At 41.7% G+C, this 14597-nt stretch overlaps 1 protein-coding gene, 1 long non-coding RNA gene and 1 other non-coding gene across 3 annotated transcripts; 1 reads left to right on the plus strand and 2 right to left on the minus strand.

Annotated features, from left to right (window-relative positions):
* Positions 1 to 1879: 1879 nt before the first annotated feature.
* On the minus strand, positions 1880 to 8925 carry LOC132668380 (uncharacterized). Its single transcript, XR_009605559.3, has 3 exons — positions 8755 to 8925; positions 7602 to 7704; positions 1880 to 2768 (listed from the first exon to the last, which is right to left on the minus strand). It is a non-coding gene; the product is annotated as an uncharacterized LOC132668380 (long non-coding RNA).
* Positions 8808 to 14047, plus strand: LOC132668369 (peroxisomal succinyl-coenzyme A thioesterase). Its single transcript, XM_060617351.3, has 3 exons — positions 8808 to 9309; positions 10304 to 10506; positions 13219 to 14047. The coding sequence occupies exons 1-3, from the start codon at positions 8856 to 8858 to the stop codon at positions 13822 to 13824; spliced, it is 1263 nt and encodes a 420-aa protein (XP_060473334.1). The 5' UTR covers positions 8808 to 8855; the 3' UTR covers positions 13825 to 14047.
* LOC132670638 (small nucleolar RNA SNORD56) lies at positions 13096 to 13166 on the minus strand. Its single transcript, XR_009606859.1, has one exon. It is a non-coding gene; the product is annotated as a small nucleolar RNA SNORD56 (small nucleolar RNA).
* Positions 14048 to 14597: the final 550 nt, after the last annotated feature.

A 14597-nucleotide genomic window follows, 5' to 3' on the forward strand; every position in this document is an offset into this window, starting at 1 on the left:
TTTTGCTGAAACAGTAGGAGGTGGGAAATGTACGAGAAAAAATTAAGGCATGGAAAATTCCAGTGTAGAGGCCACTTCTAGGCAACCAATTTTAGCAAAAGAAACCTGAGCAAGGTAGAAGGAACCATGGTAATAACCCCTGGGCTGACTACAAATAGGCCCATTTGGCAACCCACCTCAAAATAACCAGAAGTCCTAGCTGACCAGTGGGTTACTTACCTTCGGACACAGTTACCAAAGTTAAATTCCATAGGTTCCCATACCTCCTCACTTTCCCCCGTAACGACAGCCCCCCCCACTGCCTCCTGGCACATAGTCTCTCCTTTGCTGTACTGTCCTCTGCTCCCTTGCACTGTATTCAATAAACTTCTACCTCCTTTGTTTGGCCTTGGGTGAATTCTTTCATCTATGCTGCTGGTCTCCACCCAATGGGAGGTCCCCACATCCAGCAAACACTGTCTTAATAGCAATCGTCTTGGCTTTGGATTACACAAATTTAGGAAACAAATAGGCTTTACTCAGCACCAACTTTACTTAGCTTTATTTATTTATTTAACGTTTATTTATTTATTTTTTATTTATTTATTTATTTTAACGTTTTTATTTATTTTTGAGAGACAGAGAGACAGGGTGCGGAGCAGGGGAGGGGCAGAGAGAGCGGGAGACACAGAATCTGAAGCAGGCTCCAGGCTCTCAGCTGTCAGCACAGAGCCCGACGCGGGGCTCAAACTCACAAACCTTGAGATCATGAGCTGAGTGGAGGAAGTCAGACGCTTAGCCGACTGGGCCATCCAGGTGCCCCAAAGTTTACTTAGCTTTAAGAATTCAGGATAAGTAAGGGGCACCTGGGTGGTTCAGCTGGTTAAACATCCAACTCTCGATTTCAGCTCAGGTCATGATCCCATGGTTTGTGAGATCGAGTCCCCTGTTGGGCTCTGTGCTGACAGTGTGAGGCCTGCTTGGGGATTCTCTCTCCCTCTTTCTCTGCTCCTCCCCTCCCCGAAATAAATAAATAAATAAATAAATAAATAAATAAATAAATAAAATTCAGGATAAGAGAAAACCCACAGCCACAGTATAAAGTCCTCCCACACTCAGAGTACACGCAGTCACATGCCTAGAGGGTGAGTATGTGCAGCCAACTTCAGCCTTCAGATTAAAAGGCCTCACATTGGGACACCTGGGTGGCTCAGTCGGTTAAGCACCCGACTTCGGCTCAGGTCATGATCTCACGGTTCATGGGTTCGAGCCCCACATCAGGCTCTGTGCTGACAGCTCAGAGCCTGGAGCCTGTTTCAGATTCCGTGTCTCCCTCTCTCTCTGTCCCTCCCCCCCTCCCCCCCCCCATGATAGAAACTTCCTGGACACATCTTCCTTTGCCTGATTTTAATCTGTACCTTTTCCTGTAATAAACCACAATATCAATATAATAGCTTTCTGCCTGTTCTCTGGGTCATTCCAGCATATTATTGACTCTGTGGGTAGTTTTGAGACCCCTCCCCCACGCCAAACTTGCAGTTGGTATCAGAAGTGAGGGTGATCTCTTGTAAGGACTATTTCTTCTAACTTAGTAGTTTGCCCCAAACTCCCTGCACCAATCATAATGAAAGGGGTAATTTATCATTTCTTTAGCTGCCTAACCTCTGAACCTCCTTTCTAAATTAGCAGAAATTCCTATCAGTCTTAAGAGACTTGCTGAGATGCAACTATCAGCACAAAAGTTAAAAAGAGGATTTAGGGTTAGAGTTGGTTGCTAGTGACAGAAAAATCCCCCAAGCCGTGGTGTAAACAACATAGATATTAATTTCTCTCACACAAATATTCCAGATAAGCGGCACAATGCAAGGATTATTTTCTGCAATGTCAGGGGCCCAAGCTCTGCTGTCTTTACTAAGTGGCTTCAGTATCATAGTGATCTGGTAGGGGAGATACCATGATCACTAAGTAGCTCCATATCATGATATAAGCATCATGAGCGTGCTATGAAAGCGCACACATGATTTGGATCTTTCCACAATGTCAGCTTTATTCAATCATAAAGCAAAGTAAATCATAATTATAAAGCAGGTTCAGGAATTCCAAACTCAATGACATTTTACCATGTGATTAAACTTGGCTTCTTACAAGCACACAGAGCAGAACATAAGACAAGTAACACAACAGGAGAACAGCAGGGTGTAGGAAGTTAAGGAACCAAACATGAAGTCAGTCTGTGGGCAGGCAGTGGAGACAAGGCCTTGGTCCAGTCCAGGTTGGCTCTCAGCACTTGCTGCCATTCAGGCAGTGAAGGATCTCAGTTCTGTTCCAAGATCAACTGGGCAGGGCCTTCGGCGGCAGCTGCCTTTTTTAAGTGGTCAGACATGGAGGGGTCATGTCTGAAGAGTCTGACAGTTTGCTGCAAAAATCTTCCCCTTTTTAAAGGGATTTAATTGATCTTGGGTCTCTGCAGACCTCCTCTACTCCTGCTTGTTATCAGTTCTGGGTGGTCAGCTGATGTGGGTCCTAGCTGTATCTCATAGGGGCAGTACCTTTAACTGCTTGCATCATTGCTTGACACAGGCTCCTGCTTAACATGGGAGACTCCATTTTGCTCTCTAAGATAAGGAAAACTAGCCGCCTCAGCTCTAGTATTATATACAAATCCAACCAGCAGGAAGAAGAAAAGCGCAGAAGGGCACCCGCTCCCTTGGGAATAACTTCCCAAAGTTTCACATTCCACTTCTGCCTGTATACAATTGGCCAGAACTTTGTTACACGTTCACTCTTAGCTGCAAAGGAGGTGAAAATACAGTGTTTATTCTTGGTGGTCGTGTATTAAAAAGATAGGCAATTCAGCAAGACAACAGAAGAGTCACATTTATATACCTATTTAATAAAGTTTCAAATACATAAAGCAAACATTTTAGAAATACAAGAAACTTATAGCTCTCCAATAATCGTTTATGTGTTTCAACCATTAAGAAACTAATAGATCTAAGATAAACAATTAGTAAAGATATAGAAGATTTAAACTACATAATTAATTTGTTTAGTTAGAGAAAGAGAGAACTTTGTTTGCAACAGACAATATATTTTTCTCAAATACTCTTACAATATATATAAAAGTTGACAATGTACAGAACATAAAAAAGTTCAAGAAAATCCTGAGAATAAAAATGATGCAGACTATAATATATATATTTTTATAAATATTTTTATTTATTTTTGAGACAGAGAGAGAGACAGGGCATGAGCAGGGGAGGGGCAGAGAGAGAGGGAGACACAGAATCCGAAGCAGGCTCCAGGCTCTGAGCTGTCAGCAGAGAGCCCGATGTGGGGCTTGAACTCATGGACCGCGAGATCATGACCTGAGCCGAAGTCAGACGCCTAACCGACTGAGCCACCCAGGTGCCCCAATATATTTTTTTTTAATGTTTATTTATTTTGAGAGAAAGAGAGCATGTGTGAGTGGAAGAGGGGCAGAGAGAGAGATAGAGAGGGAGAGAGAGAATCCCAAGCAGGCTCCATACTGTCAGCACATAGCCTGACGTGAGGTTTGATCCCACAAACTGTGAGATCATGACCTGAGTTCAAATCAAGAGTTGGACGCTTAACTGACTGAGCCACCCATGCACCCCTATAATATATTCTTTAGGGGCGCCTGGGTGGCTCAGTCTGTTAATCGTCCGACTTCAGCTCAGGTCATGATCTTGCAGTCCATGAGTTCGAGCTCCGCATCAGGCTCTGTGCTGACAGCTTGGAGCCTGGAGCCTGTTTCAGATTCTGTGTCTCCCTCTTTTTGTCTCCTCCCCCACTCACGCTCTGTCTCTCTCTTCTCAAAAATAAAATAAAAACGTTAAAAAAATTTTTTTTAAAATAAACACCAAGCAAGGTGTTTAGTCAGAAATTAACAAGAAATTTGTTATCTACATGGAATATTAACAGCTCTCTGGGAGAGAAGAAAAGTGAAAGAAAACATTAAGGAAAACATAGAGGTTGCCTAAAGTCTTTATCTTCAAAAGTCATATCTTCAAAAGAACCTGGGTGGTTCAGTCAGTTAAGCGTCTGACTTTGGCTAGGTCATGATCTCAAAGTTCATGGGTTCCAACCCCACATCAGGGTTGCTGCTGTCAGTGCACAGCCTGATTTGGATCCTTTGTCCCCTTCTCTCTCTGCCCTTCCCCGGTTCACGTGTGCATGTATGCTCTCTCTCTCAAAAATAAATAAACATTAAAAAAAAAAAGTCGTAGATCTAATGGAACTAGAAATAAAGACTTAAATATAGTATTTAAAATTACAAAAGTAATCAACAGAATAGTCAAAAGTAATAATACATCTGTCAAACACTGAGAGGGGAAGAAAGAGTACGTTGAACACTCATGAGTCAATAGATAATTCTAAAATGTAAAAATTAAGACATAGAGGTATAGGCATAGTATCTAGTATAATGGAGGTAACCATAAATGCAAGTGAAAATAGAAACAGTTTAAAAGAGATTGCCAGAAGGACATGGAACTTTATGATAGAAGAGGGGTGGGAAAAAGATTGTTGGTTTTCATTTTAAGCTCTTTCCTTTCAATTAAAATGAAAGCTCCTTCTAAATACTCAGATTTAGAAAATAAATAAATAACTCAGATTAAAAAGGAGTTGTAGAAAGTTAGGGGTGCCAGGGTGCCTTGGGATTCTCTCTCTGCCCCTCATCCACTCACATACGTGTGCTATCTCTCTCTCTCAAAAATAAATGAACATTAAAAAAAAAAGGAGCTGTAGAAAGTTAAAAACTAGTTAAAGATTATGATGAAACAATACTGAAAAAGTCCACATCAAACCCTCCTGTACATAGCCATATTGGTATTCAGAAGAAAAGCACAGGCCCAAATAGACTCATTGGAATATAATAAAAAAAACAAATAAAAGAACCAATCATTTATCTCAATAACTTAGATAAAAATATAGCTATATAAACACAGGAAAGAAGGCACTGATAAAATAAATAAAAGCAGATAATAAACGGAAACAGAAAGCAACAAAAATACGAAAGTTGATGAGAGTTAAAAGTATTCCAAGATCTTCCTCATTTTCTGACAGAAAGGCAAAGAGTAACTCTTCACTCTGTTAAAGTTTTAACAGTAACCATTAAAATAGTAACTTTTTTTTTTTTTTTTAAAGTAGGCTTCTTGCCCGATGTGAAAACCAATGAAGTAGAGCCTGAGGCGAAGCCTGAGGTGGGGCTTGATCTCAGATCTCAGGACTCTGAGATCATGACCTGAACCAAAATCAAGAGTCCTAAGCTTAACCAACTGAGCCATCTATGCACCCTAGAGATAGGGCCTCTAAAATGGTAATTAAAGTAAATAGGGCCATATGAATGGGCCCAAATCCAATATGGCTAGTGTCCTTATAAAAAGAGGAAATTAGGACACAAACATGCATGAGAGAAGACCATGTGAAGACACAGAGATGGTCATCTAGAAGCCAAAAAGAGAGGTCTGTAAACAGATTTTTCCCTCCCAGCCCCCTGAAGGAAACAAGCTTGCTGATACCTTCATCCTAAATTTCTATCCTCCAGAACTGTAGGAAATGAATTTCTGTCATTCAAGCCACCACAAATCCGTGGGATTTGTTATGGTCACCCTAGCAGACTGCAAATTGATTTATAGATTCAATGCAATCTCCATCAAAATTCCAGCTGGCTTCTCTGCATAAATTGACAAGTTGATCCTAAAATTCCTATGGAAATTCAAGGAACCCAGAATCTTGAAAAAGGGTAAAGTTGTAAGATTCGTAATACCCAACTTCAAAACTTAGTACAAAGCAACAATAATGAAGACAATGTGGTACACACCTAAGGACAGACATAAAGATCAATGGAACAGAATTGAGAGTCCAGAAATAAACCCTCATATTTACAGTCAACTGATTTTTGACAAGGGTGAGAAGAAAATTCAATGGGGGAAAGAAAGATCTTTTCAACAAATGGTCTTGAGACAACTGGATATCCACATGCAAAATAATGAATTTGGATCCCTAACTCAAACCATACATAAATTGATTCTAAATGAATCAAAGACCTACATGTAAGAGCTAAAACTACAGAACTCTTAGAAGAAAACACAGGAGTAGGGGCACCTGACTAGCTTAGTGGAGCATGTAACTCTTGATCTTGGGGTCATGAGTTCAAGCCCCACAATGGGCATAGAGCTTACTTAAAAAATAATAACCAAAAAAATCTAAAAACTTTCATGCATCAAAGGATACCATTAAAAAAAATAGGGGCACCTGGCTGGCTCAGTGGGTAGAACATGTGACTCTTAATCTGAAGGTCATGAGTTCAAGTCCCACATTGGGCATGGAGCCTACTTTAAAAATTTTTTTTATTAAAAAAAAATAAAAGAACAACTCACAGAATGGGAAAAATATTTGTCAATCACATATTTGATAAGGGACATGTATGTAGAATATATAAAAACCCTTTCAACTCAATAATAAAAAGACAGCCCAACTTAAAAAAAAAAAAGGACAAAAACAAAACAACAACAACAAAAAACAGGACAAGGATCTGAATAGACATTTCTCCAAAGATATATAACGGTCAATAAGTACATGGCAAGATGCTTGACATCGTTAGCCATCAAGGAAATGCAAATGAAAAGTACAAAGAAACTATTACCCATTAGGGTGTTTATAATGAAAAAGACAGATAATAATGAGTGTTGGCAAGGATGTGGAGAAACCGGAAGTCTCATGCACCGCTATGGGACTGTAAAATGGTGCAGATACTTTGGCAAACAGTCTGGCAGCTCCTCAAAAGGACAGAGTTTAATATACGGCCTATCAATTCTATTCCTGTATATACAGAAAAATAAAAACATAGGCCTGCAAGTTGCAGAACATAGATTCAGTATGTTCACACTTCCATATGCTTACACACTGCAAACATTCAGAAAAAAATTAAGATGTATGCACCCATCTTTAGGGGAAAGGGTGAACTGGAAGAAGAGATTCTATCACTTCACATTTTAAACTTTTCAGTATTGCTTACATCTGTTTCAAAAAATATGTATTTTGGGGGACGCCTGGATGGTTCATTTGGTTAAGTGTCCATCTCTTGATTTTGGCTCAGGTCATGATCTTGTGGTCATGACCTGGCGGTTCCTGAGTTTGAGCCCCGCATGGGGCTCTGTACTGGAGCCTACTTGGGATTCCCTCTCTCTCTCTCTGCTTCTCCCCTGCTCACTCTTTCTCGCAAAGATAAATAATTAAATTAAATTTTTTTCTAATGTATTCTTTTTCTCTAAAAAAGAACCATGATTTTTCTTGTACAGAGCAGTTTAAAAAGCAATATACAAACCTTTGGCAATGATCTGCAGACCACGAGAAATGAAACACACATGGGCTCAGTCTCTGGCAATTATGAGATCAAACGTTACATTTTGCTTCACACATTCTAAGACTTTCACATACAGTATCATGTTTCATCCTCTATGAGAGACTTTTACCATGTTACACACAAGAACTCTGAGACCTAGAAAAATAAAAAAAACTTGCCTAAGGCTACAGAACTAGTTAATGAAGCCAGAGGTAGAACTCTGATTATACCTCACCACCATGCTGCTTCTCACCTTTGAGCTCCACATTTGGAATTGGTCAAAGCTCTGTCACTTATTAGAGAGTAAACTTCGTGGCTTCATATTCTCCAAGCCTCAAGTTCTTCCTTTGCAATATCTGAAACATAATCCCAGTGTTTTGTGAACATGCTGAATTTTGTATGTAAAGCACTTGGGCACTGATAAAGCATAGCTGTTATATGTATAAATAAAACGCTGGGCATCTTTGAACCTTATGCTGCTTCAAGGGTCACATTCAAAAAGTTGACTTTTAGCATCTACTAAGTTTGAAACCCATGCATTCCCTACCATACAGCAATTCCACTCCCAGGTATACACTTCACTGAAAAGCACATGTATGTCCATCAAACAATAGGTTCTTGAATGTTCATAGCACTAAAGTCCCAATCTGAGAACTATCAAATGCCCATTGATAGTAAAATTGACAAATCCTTTCCTATCACAAAATGGAATAGCATTAAGCAGTGATAATACCACCTGCAACCACGCCTAACGATATACATGAATCTCAAAAACATAATGTTGGGCCAAAGCGGAAAGCACTAAAGACCACGCAAGGAAGGATTCATTTCCATAAAATAACCCATTTTGTTGGAGTAGGATAGAGTACCTGTGGGGGCAGGGGAGGTGCTTAGAGCAGGAATGAGGGTAGCTGCTGGAGTGCTGGTGATGGTGTTTCTGGATTCGTGTGCTTGGTTACACGGGAATGTTCCGGTTGTGAAAATTTCCTGGATTGTACTCTCAGGGTCGGTCTGAGCGCTTTTTGTGTGTACGTTATAATGTACTGAAAATTAAAAACCAAAAAAAACCCACCCCCCCCCCCCCAAAAAAAAAACAAAAAACAAAAAAACAAGCAGCCCCTTTCCCTGAAGGGGCTGGAATTTTTGGAATTCTGCCTAAGCTCATTAGGCTATGGTTTCACCACGAATCAATTACCCAACAATTTTCACTTCAAGTGACAATGGCCAGAGGGAGACAAGTGTTCTGAAGGCGGGTTCGACGCTACACCCAGCTTTCACGACGCCCTGCGCGTGCACCGCCCAGGCCCCGGAGAACGACCTGCTGCTTTTCCTTGAGACGAGTCCCGGGCGTGCGGTCCCCGGGTCTGAAGCGCCCTGACGCCTCCTGACGCGGCTCCACCACCTACCGTCGGGTGCCGGGGGACGCCTGATCCCTTCGGGCCTCCAGCGCGCCCTCCACGGCCTAGACGCGACTGCAGCCGAGCGCTACACGCGGCTCTGGGCAGGGATGGCGACTGTGATCCTGGAGCCCGCGGGCCGCTGCGGCTGGGACAAGCCCCTGCGCATCGCCGTGCGCGGCCTCGCGACGGGACAGCTCGTCACGCTGCGCACGTCCCTGCGCGACGAGAAGGGCGCGCTCTTCCGGGCCCACGCGCGGTATCAAGCGGACGCCGGCGGCCTCCTGGACCTGGCGCGCGCGCCCGCGCTGGGCGGCAGCTTCACGGGGCTCGAGCCCATGGGGCTGCTCTGGGCCCTGGAGCCCGAGAAGCCTTTTTGGCGGTTTGTGAAGCGGGACGTACAGACGCCCTTCGCGGTGGAGCTGGAGGTGCTCGAGGGCCTTGAGCCCGACATCGGGCGGGTCCTGAGCCGGACGGTGCTGGAGCGCGACTTCCTGCGGCCGGGGGTGCGGCGCGGGCCGGTGCGCGCGGGCCGGGTGCGCGGCACGCTCTTCCTGCCGCCTGGTGAGTGCTAGGCACGAGGGACAGACAGGGTGCCCTGGTGGCCGTGGTTTCCGGTACTGCTTTAGGGAGAATTTAGGTCGTCCCTAAGGACAGAGAAGCTGATGATTGCTAAGCCAGTGCACAAACCGGGGTGTGTATTTTGAGATGTTGGGCTCTGTGTTACGCGTTTTGCTGGCATTATCTCTTTTAATCTCTTTTAATCTCCGTAATATCTCAATGAGGTGGGTATTGTTCCGAAGGTAAAGATAAATAAATAAATGGGTAGGCATGTTGTCCACCTTGCTATTAAAAACTACTCTGTAGATCTCATCAGCCCGACTGGTCTTAGGGAAAATGATAACGATCAAGGAAGGATTGCCATGTCATCCTTCTCTAGTGTCCTGGGTGCATTAGGCGTTTTCCCCACTTCTTCATGCCCCTCGGTGCCACAGGTCACACTTAAGACTCCCCTGCCTTTCTCACCTGAAGTCATCTCTGGGTATTTATTTTTCTTTCCTCTCTCTAGATAGACATCTGAAATATCAGTACACACACACACACACATACACACACACACACACACACACACACACACACGAAAGCCAAGGGTCGATGCAACCCAACATAAAGCTTTATTTCGAGATTCTTAATTTTATGTCCAATCCCTTAACAGGACACTGTGAATCAACACTATCTGAAACATGAAATTCCTCCTTCCATGCTGCAATCATTAATGACAGACTTTGTTACTCTCCCTGACAACCAAAAATTCTTAGAATCTTGTAGATAATTTATAGAATCATATGGAGGATAAACTCATCACTGAGAAGGGAGATTTTCCTTTGTAGATTTTCCTCTTTCCAAGGTACTTGTATTCCATTTCAGTAGTAACTTGGGGAGCAGATTTTTGCCTTTGATTCATAGGAACCCACTAAGTAATTTAGAAAGATCTCTAAAAGGAAAACAAATTCATTAAATGTATAATGCCTTTCCTTTCTATTATTCTATTCTCTAGGACCTGGACCTTTCCCAGGGATCATTGACATCTTTGGAATCGGAGGGGGCCTGTTGGAATACAGAGCCAGCCTTCTGGCTGGTCATGGCTTTGCCACGTTGGCGTTAGCTTATTATAATTTTGAAGATCTTCCCGAGGAATTGGATAGCATAGACCTGACCTACTTTGAAGAAGCCGTGTGCTACATGCTTCAACACTCCCAGGTTCTCCTAATGTCCTTTATTGTATCATTCTTTCCAGAAATACATCCAGAGATGGTGTCACTTTGCACTCACCTGTACCAGGTGCCCTGATGCTGCTCTAGTCTTCCTTCACAGAGATTTCTTTTAGAGACTTCCTTGGCTTTAGGTGCCTATTTACACTTTCTCTGTCAGATGGCTTAGTAATGCAGAATTAATCATAAAATCCATGTGAGATTTTATTTAAAGGAATTATTCAGGGACATTAAAATTCCTCTTGTTATGCAAATGGGGTTTCTAATTTGTTAGTTTTGCATGCTTTTTTCAATTAAGTTTCTTTTAATGTTTATTTATTTATTTTGAGAAAGAGAGCAAGCAGGGGAGGGACAGAGAGAGAGGGAGAAAGATAATCGCAAGCAGGCTCCCTGTTGTTAGCGCAGAGCCCAACGTGTGGCTCCAACTCACAAATCGTGAGATCGTGACCTGAGCCAAGATCAAGAGTTGGATGCTCAACTGGCTGAGCCATCCAGGAGCCCCTTTAATTAAGTTTTTTAATTTTAATTCCAGTATAGTTAACATACAGTGTTCTATTATTTTCAGGTGTGCAGTATAGTGATTCAACAGCCCATCACAACTGCAGCCTTAATCCCCAGCGCCTATTTAACCCCACCCACCTTCCCCTCTGGTAACCATCAGTTTGTTCTTTGTAGTTAAGAGTCTGTTGATTTCCCTCCCTCTCTTTTTCCCTTTGCTCATTTTGATTTTTAAATTCCACATATGAGTGAAATTCTATGGTATTTGTCATTCTCTGACTGACTTATTTCACTTAGCATTATACTCTCTAGTTCTATCCATGGGGTTACAAATGGCAAGATTTCATTCTTTTTTATGGCTCAATTATGTCTATCTATCTACACGCACACACACGTGCGTGCACGCGTGCACACACACACACACACACACACACACACCACATTTTTATCCATTCATCTATCATGCGTACTTGGGCGGATTCCTAATTTGGCTATTGTAAACAATGCTGCAGTAAACATAGGGGTGCATGTATCCCTTTGAATTCATGTTTTTGCATTTTTTGGGTAAATACCCAGTAGTGCAAATACTGGATTGTAGGATAGTTCTATTTTTAACTTTTTGAGGAACCTCCATACTGTTTTCCACAGTAGGTGCACCAGTTTGCATTCCCGTATATGTGTGTTCCTTTTTCTCCACATCCATGCCAACACTTGTTTCTTGTGTTACTGATTTTAGCCATTCTAACAGGTGTGAGGTGATATCTCATTATAGTTTTGATTTGCATTTCCCTGATGATGAGTGATGTTGAGCATGTTTTCATATGTGTGTTGGCTTATATGTCTTCCTCTTTTTTTTTTTTTTTTTTGGTGTGTATGTCTCCTCTGAAAAAATGCCTATTCATGTCTTCTGCCCATTTTTCTTTTTCTTTCTTTCTTTCTTTCTTTCTTTCTTTCTTTCTTTTCCTTCTTCTTCTTCTTCTTCTTCTTCTTCTTCTTCTTCTTCTTCTTCTCCCTTCCTTCCTTCCTTCCTTCCTTCCTTCCTTCCTTCCTTAACTGTTTTTAAGTAGGCTCCATGCCCAGTGTGGGTCTTGAACTCAGGACCCTGAGATTAAGAGTCATATGCTCTACTGACTGAACTGGCTAGGTGCCCCTGCCCATCTATTAATTTGATTATTTGTTTTTTGCATGTTGGGTTTTATACATTCTTTCTATATTTTAGATACTACCCTTTATAAGATATGTAATTTGCAAATATCTTCTCCCATCCCTTAGGTTACCTTTTAGTTTTGTTGTTTGTTTCCTTCACTGGAATCTTTTTATTTTGATTTTTTAATCTTTAACTTACTATGTGTGTTCCCAAATTTTGACCAGAACTTGCTCACGCATTTCAGAAGCTAAGAACTACTTAATTTGATTCTGAAGTCTTACTTTGTTTCTATAGAGTTAATTATTTGGTAGTGTATTTAGATGGGGTTTGATGAATCTTTCGCTTCATAGAACGGAACTTGATTCCACACAGTTAGATACCTAGGCCCATTGAGACTTGATTGTGCCTACCTGAATGTGGACCTGAATTTCATAGGCTCCATGATTGGCCATTCTCTAGTGGATGATTCTCTGGAACATTTGTAAATGATTCCCAGACTTGCCAGTGAGGTTAATCTTTGATTGCCATGAAAAAAGAAAAAAAAAAAAAGATTTGTTTGCCATGTGTTCAGCCAGATATGTTTAATATGGGAAAGAGGTTGAGGTTGAAGTTGAGCTGAAGTTGATACTCTTGTGGCCAATTCACAAATTAAAGGTAGCAGCATCTCTAGTTACATTCCATTTTCTTTTAATAGGTAATACCTTTATTTATTTATTTTTTGAAACTAATCTCTATGCCCAATGTGGGGCTTGAACACAGGACCCTAAGATCAAGAGTCGTGTGCTCTACCCACTGACCCAGCCAGATGCCCATTTTCTTTCTTTCTTTCTTTCTTTCTTTCTTTCTTTCTTTCTTTCTTTCTTTCTTTCTTTTTGTTTTTCTTGTCAGCCTCTAATAGGACAGCTACTTCTTATTTTTCCTCTACCCTCAGCTTCACTAAGACTGAAAGTATGAACACTCACTAGGTGAGCTGCTATTGACGAAAAATGCTGCCATCATTGTAGAACATTTTTCTATTAGATACATTCTTGATGCTTCTTTCTTCTTTTCTTCCAGGTAAAGGGCCCAGGCATTGGGCTTCTGGGCATTTCTTTAGGGGCTGATATTTGTCTCTCCATGGCCTCATTTTTAAAGAACATCTCAGCCACAGTTTCCATCAATGGATCTGGGTTCAGTGGAAACAAACCTATACACTACAAGCAGACTTGCATCCCTTCATTGAGCTATGATCTGAGGAGAATCAAGGTCACTTTCTCAGGCGTCCTGGACATTGTGGATATACGGAATGATACTGTAGGAAGCTATGAGAACCCCAGCATGATTCCAATTGAGAAGGCCGAGGGGCCCATCCTCTTCATCGTGGGTCAGGATGACCATAACTGGAGGAGTGAGTTATATGCCCAAATAGCCTCTGAACGGTTACAGGCCCATGGAAAGGAAAAACTTAAGATCATCTCTTATCCTGGGACTGGGCATTACATTGAGCCTCCTTACTTCCCCCTGTGCCCAGCTTCTGTGCATAAATTACTGAACAAACCTGTGCTCTGGGGTGGGGAGCCCAGGGCTCATTCTAAGGCCCAGGAAGATGCTTGGAAACAAATTCTAACCTTTTTCTGCAGACATCTTGGAGGTCCCCAGAATATAGCTTCTCCCAAATTGTAATGTGTTGGGTCTGTTGTCTACATGAGAAATTCAAGGTCAGATTCTGGTGTTTAATAATCATATGTGAATTGGTTGTCCCCTGGATAACATTAAATTCATGTCATGGGTATTAATGATGTGTTTTAGGTAACAATTTGAATAGATTATTTTTTCATTAATTTTACTAATGTAATACATGCATATTACAGAAGATTCAGTTACATGTATACAACACACACACACACACACACACACACACACACACACACACAAAAGCATTCCCTGTTAAAATTTGTGTTTTCTTCTATATGGTTTTTACTTACCACTTTGAGCCATGGTTGAAATTTAAAGCTGAACAAATACTAGGTTACTTTTTCTAAAAAAATTTTTTTTTAATGTTTATTTATTTTTGAGACAGAGAGACACAGAGCATGAATGGGGGAGGGGCAGAGAGAGAGGGAGACACAGAATCGGAAGCAGGCTCCAGGCTCTGAGCCATCAGCCCAGAGCCTGACGCGGGGCTCGAACTCACAAACCGTGAGATCATGACCTGAGTTGAAGTCGGACGCTCAACTGACTGAGCCACCCAGGCGCCCCTTCTTTTTCTATCTCTGGGAGAATTGCCATCCAATGTTTGCTACTGGTTCAAATACTGGTAGCAGGGTAGAATTTTCATTGGCCAAAACTGTATAGAGAGGTGTTGATATGAGGATAGCCAGACTGACCTTTTCCTCACAGATATCAGAGATGAGTTCTTTGGGAGGAGGAGTTGAGGTAAGAAGGGGAGCATCTGT

This window comes from Panthera onca, chromosome B3, assembly GCF_046562875.1.
Source record: "Panthera onca isolate mPanOnc1 chromosome B3, mPanOnc1 haplotype 2, whole genome shotgun sequence".
In the NCBI taxonomy this organism is placed as follows: Eukaryota; Metazoa; Chordata; class Mammalia; order Carnivora; family Felidae; genus Panthera; species Panthera onca.

Excerpts from the sequence above, each read along its gene's own strand:
- LOC132668369 (XM_060617351.3), top strand. The coding sequence starts at position 8,856 with ATGGCGACTGTGATCCTGGAGCCCGCGGGCCGCTGCGGCTGGGACAAG. Across the intron at positions 9,310-10,303 it reads CACGCTCTTCCTGCCGCCTG|GACCTGGACCTTTCCCAGGG; the intron begins GTGAGTGCTAGG and ends TCTATTCTCTAG. Across the intron at positions 10,507-13,218 it reads ACATGCTTCAACACTCCCAG|GTAAAGGGCCCAGGCATTGG; the intron begins GTTCTCCTAATG and ends CTTTTCTTCCAG.